Source organism: Alosa pseudoharengus, unplaced genomic scaffold (assembly GCF_046254945.1).
Source record: "Alosa pseudoharengus isolate Yale_2024_CS ecotype anadromous, Long Island Sound unplaced genomic scaffold, YU_APseudo_1.1 YU_APseudo_1.1_scf_6, whole genome shotgun sequence".
Taxonomy (NCBI): Eukaryota; Metazoa; Chordata; class Actinopteri; order Clupeiformes; family Clupeidae; genus Alosa; species Alosa pseudoharengus.
In genome coordinates this window covers 4,252,068-4,265,031 of record NW_027468848.1, presented here as the reverse complement: position 1 = coordinate 4,265,031, position 12,964 = coordinate 4,252,068, and the positions used below count along the sequence as shown (strand labels likewise).

General features: G+C 42.5%; 1 protein-coding gene across 1 annotated transcript; it reads left to right on the top strand.

The window, feature by feature from the left end:
* Positions 1–56: 56 nt before the first annotated feature.
* On the top strand, positions 57–11,285 carry LOC143106933 (tripartite motif-containing protein 16-like). The gene is made up of 8 exons (XM_076271430.1): positions 57–381; positions 2,932–3,265; positions 6,131–6,226; positions 6,446–6,679; positions 6,957–7,116; positions 7,241–7,300; positions 8,356–8,415; positions 10,419–11,285. The coding sequence occupies exons 1-8, from the start codon at positions 98–100 to the stop codon at positions 10,937–10,939; spliced, it is 1,749 nt and encodes a 582-aa protein (XP_076127545.1). The 5' UTR covers positions 57–97; the 3' UTR covers positions 10,940–11,285.
* Positions 11,286–12,964: the final 1,679 nt, after the last annotated feature.

The window sequence follows — 12,964 nt, the reverse complement described above, 5'->3', positions numbered from 1 at the left end:
GTTCCACGATCCACGCCCATTACTAAGAAACGAAACTACTGTGTTTACGTTTGGCAGACTAGGTGTTGTCACTTGCGCAGCTTCGTAAAGGCCTTGTATGCGCTCAAAAATAATGGCAAAAGCGACTCCAAGTAACCAGGACCTTTTTACATGTCCTATTTGTCTTGATTTACTCAAGGATCCAGTAACTCTTTACTGTGGACACAATTACTGCACGGGCTGCATTAAGGACTGCTGGAATCAGGAAGATCAGAAGGGAGTCTACAGCTGCCCCCAGTGCAGACAGACGTTCACTCCAAGACCCGTTTTAAACAGAAATAATATCGTTGCAGAGCTTGTGGAACAGTTCAGGAAGACCAGAATTCAACCTGTTGTTCCTGTGTTGTGCCCCTTCTGGTTTTTCCACCTACTGGTTTCCGAGCTGTTTCCAAGCCTGTCCAGATGTCATGTATACCTATCAACAGCAACTGACTGCTACCCACGTCGACAGATTCGCTACATATTCATAAACAGTTTACTGGCCTTTGCATGTCGCACCTCAATAAAAACTGCACTGAACTGAACTGAATACCTGAGCACTATATTACTTTAACATTTTCCAGCGGGAAAAATGCTTTTTTAAAGTAACCTAATTTCGATTCTCTGTGTCGCGCTGGATTCGAACCTTCATCAGCAAAAGAATCACCATGCGAGACCGCCTCGCTCTCCACTAAACTATCAACATCTACATAACTTCCAGAACATAACGCTGTGTTCACTCAGTAGGCCTAGGCCATGATTCACCGTTTATCTGAGTATTTTGAAACAACTGGTTACCTTGATTTAGGCTTTAAAAACATAACTGTATCATGCACTCTACCTTCTGTTACACCTCTGCGCTGTCCATGTGCAAGGATTTGTCATAAATTCTACCAGGCAACGCACGAGTTATGAAACAATGGGTCTAAAACAACTGGTTACCCTGCCCTGGAAACGCATGATCTCGCTCTCAAACAGCTAGGTTGCCATAGCCTACGTTCCTTGGATTCATACACAGTTCACGGGCCTTTGCGTGTCGCACCTCAATATAAACTGTACTGAACTGAACATCTGAGCACTACATCACTATAACATTCTCCAGCGGGAAAAATGCTATTTTTAAAAAGTAACCTAATTTCGATGAACTGTCGCGCTAGATTCGAACCCTCCTCAGCAAAAGTAAAACCATGCTAGGTTGTCTCGCTCTCCACTACACTACTAACAACTACAAAACTCATTCGACATGATGTTATTTTCACTCAGTAGGCCATGATTTCCCGTTCATCTGAATATTTTGAAACAACTGGTTACCTTAATTGATTTAGGCTTTAAAAACGTAACTGTATCATGCACTCTACCTTCTGTACCTCTGCGCTATTCATGTGCAAGGATTTGTCATACATTCTGCCAGGCAGCGCACGGATGATGAAACAATTGGGCCTAAAACAACTGGTTACCCTGGACTGAAAACGCATGATCTCGCTGTCAAACACTCAACAGCTGGAGCTGGAGAGCTTTTGGTGCAAATGAACTAGCACATAATGTTGGTATATGCGCAAGCAGCTTGTGGGGATCATCTGTAGCCTAATTGAGGCAAGGTAACCAGTTTCATCCCAATTTAGAACAAGCTGCTTGTGATAACAGGGATATGAGGTTAACCTTTTAAAATTAAAAACCTGAAATGAAAAGCATTGTAGGGGTTGCAAATATTTATATTCCGTCGTAAACATAACGTTGTAGGATAGCATAGGCTATAATTTTGGAAACGAGACGCCATGGCCATAGAAATCTGCTTGTCCTAAACCAAAGGAACTGGCTATTGTAGCTGTTTTTCACAGTCTCGAATTCATGCGTTTCCAGGCCAGGGTAACCATGCAGTGGTTTCAGACCCATTGTTTCAGAATCCATATGCTGCCTGGTAGAATTTTTGACAAATCATTGCACACAGATGGCGCAGCGGTGTAGCAGAGCGATATGTTTTAAGCCTAAATTAAGGTAACCAGTTGTTTCGGAATGTTCAGACAAACAGTGATGTATGACTTGATAGAAAATAGTTAAACGATCATTGACACAGTGTTGATGGGGTAGTGGGGAACGGTGTGGTCACGCGTGTAATTTGTTTTCCTGAAGAGAGTTCGAATCTAGATCATGGTCATGGTCATTATTAGGCGACTTCTAAAAAATAATTTTCTCGCTGGAGAATGTTATAGTGCTCAGCTGTGTACGGATTATATTAAGGTGCGAAACGCAAAGGCCAGTAAAATGTGTAGGCATATGCATCCAGGGAACGTAGGCTATTGCAACCTAGCTGTTTGAGAGCGAGATCATGCGTTTTCAGTCCAGGGTAACCAGTTGTTTTAGACCCATTGTTTCATAACTCGTGCGTTGCCTGGTAGAATTTATGACAAATCCTTGCACATGAATAGCGCAGAGGTGTAACAGAAGGTAGAGTGCATGATACAGTTACGTTTTTAAAGCCTAAATCAAGGTAACCAGTTGTTTCAAAATATTCAGATAAATGGTGAATCATGGCCTAGGCCTACTGAGTGAACACAGCGTTGTGTTCTAGAAGTTATGTAGATGTTGATAGTTTAGTGGAGAGCGAGACAGTCTAGCATGGTGATACTTTTGCTGATGAAGGTTCGAATCCAGCGCGACACAGAGAATCGAAATTAGGTTACTTTAAAAAAGCATTTTCCTCGCTGGAAAATGTTATAGTAATGTAGTTCTCAGGTATTCAGTTCAGTTCAGTGCAGTTTTTATTGAGGTGCGACATGCAAAGGCCAGTAAAATGTTTATGAATATGTAGCGAATCTGTCGACGTGGTAGCCGTCAGCTGCTGTTGATAGGTATACATGACATCTGGACAGGCTCGGAAACAGCTCGGAAACCAGTAGGTGGAAAAACCAGAAGGGGCACAACACCTGCTCCTGTTGTGTGTGATGGAGGAGATGTGGAGTGTGACGTCTGCACTGGGAGAAAACTCAAAGCTGTGAAGTCCTGTCTGGACTGTCTGTTGTCTTACTGTGAAACTCACTATAAAGTTCACAACGATGTAAATCCTGGACGAAAACACAAGATTGTTGATGCCACTGGTCAGCTACAGGAGAGGATCTGCACCCAACATGAGAAGCCTCTGGAGATATTTTGCCGTACAGACCAAACTTGTGTTTGTTTTCTCTGCATGGTGGATGAACACAAAGGCCATGACACTGTGTCAGCATCTGCAGAGAGAAAGGAGAAACAGGTAAGAGCAGGTGTTGTAGTTTACAGGAGCCTGTAACATGGCTATATGGTGTAGCTGGAATGAAGCTATAGACTCATCCTCTAGAGGTTTTGCATCCTCATCCTCATCCCCATCCTCTTCTATTAGACAGCAAGTTAGAGAGCGAATAGCAGCAACATACAATAAGAATAACAACGGCATAAAATCCCTTCTCTCTATTGAAGTCATATAACTAGATGGTCAGTCTGTAATGACAGCCTTCTTAGGAATCGGCTCATCAGTAACATTAAATATCAACACCTTAGTCATCTGTTCATGAGCTCACTCTGATGAAGCAGTTTGCACTTGAGGAATTGTCTAACAGGCCTAGTAATTCTATACAGTATATATATGTTTATACATATTAAGAGTTTAGTTCATAAGAGTAATTTCAGTGGACCTGTAATTGGGTTATTGTTATTTGATTCATCTTTACTCAATCAAAACAACACAACTGCAATTTTATTTATATTACCTGAAATACACAATTAAATAACATGACTTTTTAATGTTTTTAAAAACAGAGATTTGGAACTAAACTCTTCATATATGGGTAGGCACTGTATGAGCAGCAGCTCATAGGCTGTAGACAGGCCATGTTTGTTTGAGGCTAAACTATGAAGGCTGGCAGAGTTGTGTGTGTCCAGTGACAGGCCATGTTTGTTTGAGGCTAAACTATGAAGGCTGGCAGAGTTGTGTGTGTCCAGTGACAGGCCATGTTTGTTTGAGGCTAAACTATGAAGGCTGGCAGAGTTGTGTGTGTCCAGTGACAGGCCATGTTTGTTTGAGGCTAAACTATGAAGGCTGGCAGAGTTGTGTGTGTGCAGTGACGGCAGGGCCCTGCTGGGCCCCGGCTGAGAGTCGCCAACTGTGGCTTCGGTTCCTTGTTTCTCCTCATTCTTCCTCTGTGGTTTTTGGCTGATGTCTCACGCAGGCCGTAGCCCGCTTGACAGCTCAAATCCGTGCGATCGATCGTCATATTAAAATCTCCATCAGCTCTCGGAGCAGCCCGGGCCTGCAGCTGTTCCAACACGCCCTCCACCCCTCTGTCTGCTGGGACACTGAGCACGACCTCAAATGCCAGATCACTTTTCTCTCTTTTCTCATCAACTTGTTTGTAATTTATGGCTATTTTACTTGTGCATTAATGTTCAAATTAATGATGCACTTCTATCTGTCTAATACAACTGGCACTCTAGGGTTTTGTAAGTGAGAAATGATGTTGCAAACATAAAATACAGCAGAAGTTAAAGTGAAGCTGGTCATTAATTATTACAGTTAACCCCTCGAGATAAAAATGGGGTTATTTGCTTCTTCCGTTTTCCTGGCAGCTAGCAAAAAGTCGGGTTTATGATCAGGGTTCTAAATTAACACCCGCCAACCAGTCAAATGCGGGTTAAAATGAATTTTGGCGGGTGTTAAAGTTCAATTAGAACCCTGTTTATGAATGGTTTCAAATCCTCTGTCAGTAGAAATCATAGATGACACTCTACTACAGGGGTTCTCAAAGTTTTGATTGGTGAGGGCCAATTCAGGAACCCAACATTGAACTGAGGGACGCCAAAGGGGCAGGGGGAGAAAAAGAAAAAAATAAACTGGAAAAAAAATCCCATTTGTAATCATTTTAATGACCAGGTTACATCTCTACAGTTTACATTTATTGCATTAAACACATTTTAATTCATACTGTAACTGAGGCTAAACCTGACAAAACTTGTGAAAATCTTAAGAAGAATTGCAATGCACACACAATCCCTGCGGTTCTCTACCCTCAACAGACAAATCTGGGATATAACAGTTCTGGTTGCAGTCCATTTCAAGTAAACTTATTTAGAACAAACAGTCTCAGTGTGCCTTGCTTCTTATCAGCATAGGCCTTATTCAGGGCCAATTCCAGCTACCAAAGCACCACAGGAAAACCTGACGGCCACAAAACACCACTAAACGGAGATCCATTCTTTTCAAAGCACACAGTACAGTTGTACAGTTTTAACAGTTTTACAGATGTTATCAGATGTTATCAGATGTTATCGCGGGCGCCAGAAATGTTTCCGCGGGCCGCCATTGGCCCCCGGGCCGCACTTTGAGAACCTATGCTCTACTAGATGGCAACCACCCAAACAAATTAGGTGGGGAAGCAGCAGGAGTGTGACCAAATCAGTAGCCGTTACGGTCCTCAGCCCCAGCTGGTGACCAGTGTGTGCAGGTGAGGTGAGTTTGGGCTTGAGAGGATTGGAGCTGCAGGAGGATGGTGAAGCCTTGTTGATGCTCCTCGTGCTAAATGATGTGGGTCAGTGCTTGGTAATGAGGAGCGTTGCAGATCACGGATTTAAGAGGCTTCTCTCAGAGGAGTGTGAGTGTGTGTGTGTGAGTGTGTGTGTGTGTGTGTGTGTGTGTGTGAGTGTGTGTGTGTGTGTGTGTGAGTGTGTGTGTGTGTGTGTGTGTGCTGTTAGAACATGCTGATGGTGCAGCTCATCCTCCCCCCTCTCTTTTTTCTCCCTCTTTCTTCAGCTCATGCCCTTCTCTCTGCATGTCTTTCTCTTGCCCTTCTTCTCTCTGCATGTCTTTCTCTAATTGGTCATTCTCTCTCCCTTCTTCTCTTTCCCTGTCTCAATCTGGTTCACATATCCTTCATACACTACCGTTCAAAAGTGACTTAGAAATGTCCTTGTTTTCATCATTAATATTGTAAATGACTGTTGTGAAAAGAAATGGCTGATCTTTAATGCAATATCTACATTGCCCATTATCAGCAACCATTCATCAATGTTCCAAAGGCACATTCTGTTTACTAATCTGATATCATTAGTAACTGCAGTGTGGATGTGATGCATTTGTTCAACATAGACACACTTGGGAGAGACCCAGAGGAAATTTCAGCAGAGAATCCTGGAGAGAGAGAAGGAGCTGCAGGAGCTGAGGAAGGCTGTGGAGACGCTCAAGGTGAGTACTGACCAGAGGAGAGGACAACAGCTGGTTGTTGGACGAGCCATATACAGCTTTAGTTAGGGACTATAGAGCTCTCGTCCAGTTAGCCAAAGAAGAGTAATGCTCAGTCACTTTCCAGTTCCTCTAAGCCACACTGTGGGTAACAGGCTTTGTGGAAGAGCTGAGTGAGGGCTGCTTTAGATGGATCACGTGTCTTTCTGTGTCTCGTATCAGAGTTCTGCACAGACAGCAGTGGAGGACAGTAAGAGGCTCTTTACTGAGATGATCCGCACCATTGAGAGAAGGCGCTCTGAGGTGACAGAGCTGATCAGAGCTCAGGAGAAGGCTGAGGTGAGTCGGGCTGAAGAACATCTGAAGCAACTGGAGCAGGAGATTGCTGAGCTGAAGAGGAGAGATGCTGAGCTGGAGCAGCTTTCACACACAGAGGACCACATCCATTTCCTCAAGGTAACTGCTGATAGGTTATGAGGGCTCAGGATGTGCTGATGGCATTAATCTACCTTACACAGCACTTTAACAGACCCCATGCCCTTTCACATCTGTAAAGAATGTGTTTTTGTTAATGCTCATATTTTTTGGCTATCAAGACCAATGAATGGTATTTCCATACTGTGATTATGATCTACTGAGATCTAGTCAATATGATCCATCCCTAATATCTGTTTTCTGACTAGTCATGTGCACTATACTGATATTGTCTCTCTTTGTCTTTCTCTCTATTTAGACTTTCCAGTCAGTGAGCAACACACCTGAGACTAAACACGTGTCCAGTACCTGTGTTAACCAAAGCCTTTCTTTTGAGGCTGTGAAGAAATCTGTCTCCTCACTAAAGGGGCAGCTGGAGGATTTCTGCAAAGAGGAAGTCATGAAGATATCTGCAGCAGGTTGGTCACACTCCTGACATTCCTGACATATTACATTTTTTATACTGATGTAAATGTTTGTGTACATTTAAACCACTTATTTAAGTCAGTGCTGTTTATAATATGATTCTTTCTGTCCCAATAGTGGCTAAAGTCCAGGCTATGTTGCCTTCTAAACCTACAGCCAGAGAGGAATTCCTACAATGTGAGTCTTATTACATGCAGCACATTATTCCAAATCACAAGTCAAGCTTCATTAAAAAGTTCAACATTTCAATATGGGGTTTACAGAGCATGGATAGAGGAAGCAATGTCTTTCCCAGACAGTCATGCTGTCAGAGCAGTAACAGGTGTTGGGCGTTTGTTTTGTATAACCCACCAATGCAAAGTCCACAATCATGTCAGCAAATCCGTTACATCTCTTCCTGAGCCTCCTTTTAGAACATCTTACACTCTCCTAATCAGCCACAGTACATGCTTTGGGGCCCACCTTTTAGACCACATAGTTTAGCATTGAGAGTCATTCAGGAAGATTGTGAAAGTCTGATCTGTTTGATCAACACGGAAGAAATCTGATGAGAAATTAACTATAGATCTGACAGTAAAGCATTGTAGTACAAGACAGGTATTCCAAAGGAACTACATTTGATGGATACATTAGTTCAACCAGACGTACGGATACATGATTAAGTCAGCATGAAAAGAAGAATGCAACAAATCTATAGGGGTAAACACAGCACCCTCAGAAATGGATGTATCAAGTGACATACATTGTATTTCCATAGAGTGTATTCTCCTTGGTGGATCCAGTATGAGAAATGAGAGTGAGGTGGAGAGGGGAGGTTGGGTTGCAGACTGAGGACACTGGAGGGTTGATGAAGGCGTTCTGAATGCCATGAACACTATGTGAGACTCATAATAACCAGCAGAGCAGATGCAGATTTGTAGATTTAGCCCAGTCCAGTCATTCTGATGCTGCCAGGGTTTAGCTGACAGCAGGTCAGGCTACAGTATATGAAGTCCATTTGGAAGGGATGGCCATGGCCTTCACCAAGATGAGTGACACAGAGGTCATTAAAGGCACAGTCCATGTTTCTGGCTAAAGGTTGTTATTTGAGATCACCAGCCAATCAAATGACGCCCCTCTTCTCTGTGATCCTGAAGCAATGTGTTGATGTAATGTATGTGGTTAGTACAATGTTGACATTTCCACCAGTTATGTAAGTAACTGTTGTTTATAGTAATATTTTTTCTCAATAGTGACTAAAGTCCAGGCTATTTTGCCTTCTGAACCAACAACCAGAGAGGAATTCCTACAATGTGAGTTTTGTCACACACATTTTACATTCCAAATTTCAAATAAAAAGTCAAATTTCATTGCAATCAATTTTTCTGAATAGTTGACCAGGTTTAAGCAGTTCAACATATTATTGTGGGTGTTACATTTCATGGGTATTGTTGGCTTTTTTTTCCATGTTGACCCCCAATGCAAAATCCATATAAAACTACAATGTACAAGTGTCCTCAAATAGTCCTCTATTTAAACAATTTACTATTGAACAGAATGAAACTCTTTAGTGTACATCAAATTAAAATCAGTGAGCAAACGTGTCATCATACAGATGCATGTGTATGGGTAAAGTGTTCCATTCATTTCATTTGGAGCCTGTCATTTTTATTTCTTATTTATCTGAGAATTCACATCAGCAGCATCAACATTTCTTATAGCCTAGGTGTTGTCTCTTTTCCTCAGTAAAAGTTGATCTCAGCAGCTTTGTGACAAGAATTTAGTGGTAACCTACTTATAAAAAACGTGTGTGATTGTGAAGTGTTATTTAGAAGTACTCTTAGCAGTAAGATGAACAGGCTCAGGTATCCAACCTCACATACCATTTACTGCCTACTAGTCGATTATCACATGGGAGCCGCATGTTTTCTGATTACTCGACAACAGGCTCTAAATTGATTAATTGGCCGATCAGACAGTAGGAGACCAGACACAATAATAACATTGTGCCTAGTTAGTGTACTTATTTACAAGCAATAATAGCATTGTGCCTAGTTAGTGTACTTATTTACAAGCAATAATAGCATTGTGCCTAGTTAGTGTACTTATTTACAAGCAATAATAGCATTGTGCCTAGTTAGTGTACTTATTTACAAGCAATAATAACATTGTGCCTAGTTAGTGTGGTTATTTACAAGCAATAATAACATTGTGGCTAGTTAGTGTACTTATTTACAAGCAATAATAACATTGTGCCTAGTTAGTGTACTTATTTACAAGCAATAATAACATTGTGCCTAGTTAGTGTGGTTATTTACAAGCAATAATAACATTGTGCCTAGTTAGTGTACTTATTTACACGCAATAATAACATTGTGCCTAGTTAGTGTACTTATTTACAAGCAATAATAACATTGTGCCTAGTTAGTGTACTTATTTACAAGCAATAGTAGCATTGTGCTTGTGTCAAAGCAATAATAGCATTGTGCCTGTGTGCATAGTGTAGGTGATCTCTACAAGTGAACAATAGCACTTCTGTTGTGTAGCCTTTTCTAGGTTGACGGTTTCAACATTCTAACTCAATACTGCACCAATGTTATAATCCTAGTGAAAATGTAAAAACCTAGGACCCAGGTTGAAAAAAGCTGGAGTGCTCCTTTAAGTTGTGTTAGCAGTGCCTGAAGTCTGAGTGTGAACATTACAACATGAAGGAATTTTGAATGACAGATGTGAGACTCCTAATAACCAGCAGAGCAGAGCTGTAGATTTAGCCCAGTCCAGTCATTCTGATGCTGCCAGGGTTTATCTGACAGCAGTTGGGGATATCCTCCAGTAAATATGGATGGGTCACTCCTGTCCAGTTACATGCATCACTAAAGGTTCAGTCTGTGATTCTGGCCAAAGGTTATTATATGAACTGAACAGCCAAACAATGTGCACCCACCTCTTTGTGCTCCTGGAGCAGCATGTAGATGAGCTGAAATGGGGTTTGGAGTGAACAGCAGTGCATAGTGTAGGCAAAGGTGGGTGCAGGAATGTGTGTGTCTGGCCCTTCAGTATGCTGGGGGTTGTGCTACCAGGTGAAAAGTAGAAGTGTTCTTCATAAACAGTTTGTGATTTGAGAACTCACAGACAAAACTAGAACACACACACACACAAATCTCTCTCTCACACACACACACACAAATCTCTCACACACACACACAAATCTCTCTCTGTCTCTCTCTCTCTCTCTCACACACACACACACACACACACACACACACACACACATATTGAAGCATTCTGTCTTTTGTGTTGTCTTCTCCTTCATCAGACTCCTGTCACTTCACACTGGATCCAAACACAGCTCATAGAAACCTCCATCTGTCTGAGGGGAACAGGAGGGTGGAGAGGAGAAGAGAGCTCCAGTCATATCCTGATCATCCAGAGAGATTTGATTGGTGGCCACAGGTGCTGTGTAGAGAGGGTGTGTCTGGACGCTGCTACTGGGAGGTGGAGTGGAGTGGGGAGTATGGAGTTAATATAGCAGTCTCATATAAAAGCATCAGCAGGAAAGGAAGGGGTAATGAGTGTGTGTTTGGACGTTATGATCAGTCCTGGAGTCTGATCCTCCGCAGCTCCGGCTGCTCTTTCTACCACAAATATAAAGAGACTAAACTCCCTCTAGTGGCCAGCTCCAGAATAGCAGTGTATGTGGATCACAGGGCAGGAACTCTGGCCTTCTACAGCATCTCTGACACAATGACCCTATTGCACAGAGTCCAGATCACATTCACTCACACACTCTACCCTGGGTTTTTTATATGTAGTGGATCATCAGTGAAGCTGTTGTGAGTATTGTCAGTTGGACATTGGTCTGGTATGAGCCAGGCTAGGACCCTGCTGCAGTAGGAGGCATTAGTGTTTCAGCTTTGGGAGCTGGGGTCAGACTCCTCACAAACACCTTGAGGAGAAGGAAGGGTACGTAGTGTAGTGTAGTGCAATATAAATGGGAAGTTCAGTAGAATGGTCAGTGTATTGTAATATAAAAATAAAAGTTTGAAGATTTCACTTTCACACAACTCACTGATACAAACAGGTGTTGGCTTTTGCACCCACTTAATATTTTGGACAAACATTTGTAACTTATTTTACTACATTGATACAGACCAAGAATATATTTAAAATACTCTGAATGTAATAAGCTGTGAATGTAAAGTCAGCTTGTGATTGGCCTGTTTTTTTTTTCTGAAATAAAAGGTTTGTTTGTCATAGTGTGTCCTACTGTGTCTCCCCTGATTGGCAGATTGTCATCCTGTGTGGAAGCAGCAGAATATAAAGAAGCTTCAAAAACTATTCTAGACAGCCTCTACCACAAACAACATGAATACATTGATCTGTTTTGAGTGATATTTTAAATAATACCACCCCCCCCCCATCCATACACACACACACACACACACACAAAACATTAGTTATTATTTTCAATATAACATCAGGTAAGAAGCCCAAGGACAAACAGGATCTAGAAAATATAGGAGAAAATAATCAGCTCACACACTTTTCAAACACATTGTTGATCTCTGTGTAACGGATGTCAGTTAGCTTAGCTGTGCTTGTGGAACGTTGGTAAACCTCACTCCCCAACGCCTCAAGAGTGCTGCTGGCATGCGAGCTAGTAGCCTGGGCTATTGGCTCAACTGTCAGCACGCTCGCCTCCCGGTTCAACACAACGCAGGTTACATCTGCTCACTCCATCGCCCACTCATGTCTACTGAAATCATTTCCTCAGGAAACCACTCCAGAATACAGATCCTACACCAGTGTGTTTATGAGAGGAAGAGATTGTGTGTCTGTGTCTGAGTGAATGTGTGTGTTGTATCAGCCTGTGAGTATGGTAGATGATAGTTTGTGTGTGTGTTTGTGTGTGTGTGTGTGTGTGTGTACGTGTGTGTTGTATCAGCCTGTGAGTATGGTAGATGATAGCTTGTGTGTGTGTGTGTGTGTGCGCTTGTATGCTTATTTGACTTTGTATATTGGCTCAGGGATTAGTGCATGTTGGATTCCTCTATATGTGTGAGTGGGGGCTCCCTGTGCGTCAGTCTGGCCCTCACCCTCTCTACCAGCTGAGCCATCAGGGGGCTACTGTTGACCACAGGTCACCACTGTAGCAGCCTCTCTGCTCGTCCTGGTCCCAGTAGCTGCTGATGCAGCCCATGCAGGAGTTGTGTCCACAGGGAATGGCCACCAGGTCCCTCAGCAGCTCCAGACAGATCAGACATCCGCCATACTCACACACTGATAGCCAACACACACACACACACACACATTCTCTCTCTGTCTCACAGACAGACACACATACTCTCTCTCTCTCTCTCTCTCTCTCTCACACACACACACACACATACAGGCATGCACACATTCACACACAAATGCACGCACGCACATGCACACACACACACACATCAACACACACACACAGATAAACACACACTATGCACACACTCATTTACATACACAAAAGTAGGGGATGGAGTAGGAGATGGAGACAAATTGACAAGCATGATTTATTTTTGCAGAGAGAATGTGCAGGACTGAGCGGCGGTCATATTTTGTACCGCTCTGCGGTACATCTAGTTTTGCAACCAAATATTGTTTAGCTTTTGACAGAAGCTCACATCATCTTGTTACTAGCTTAGCTGGCATTAATTAAATTCAAATTCATTGAAATATTCAAACCTATGTCCAGTCTCATGAGTATCCTGCAGGCCTGTATGTTGTAATTAGTAAACAGGTTGAGGTAGTGTTGTGGTTAAACCACTAGAGGGAGCCACCTAATTTAGTCAGAGGCAGATGGCTTCTATTAGCCCATTGTCTTCT

Excerpts from the sequence above, each read along its gene's own strand:
- LOC143106933 (XM_076271430.1), top strand. The coding sequence starts at position 98 with ATGCGCTCAAAAATAATGGCAAAAGCGACTCCAAGTAACCAGGACCTT. Across the intron at positions 382-2,931 it reads ATTCAACCTGTTGTTCCTGT|GGGCACAACACCTGCTCCTG; the intron begins GTTGTGCCCCTT and ends AAAAACCAGAAG. Across the intron at positions 3,266-6,130 it reads CAGAGAGAAAGGAGAAACAG|ACACACTTGGGAGAGACCCA; the intron begins GTAAGAGCAGGT and ends TGTTCAACATAG.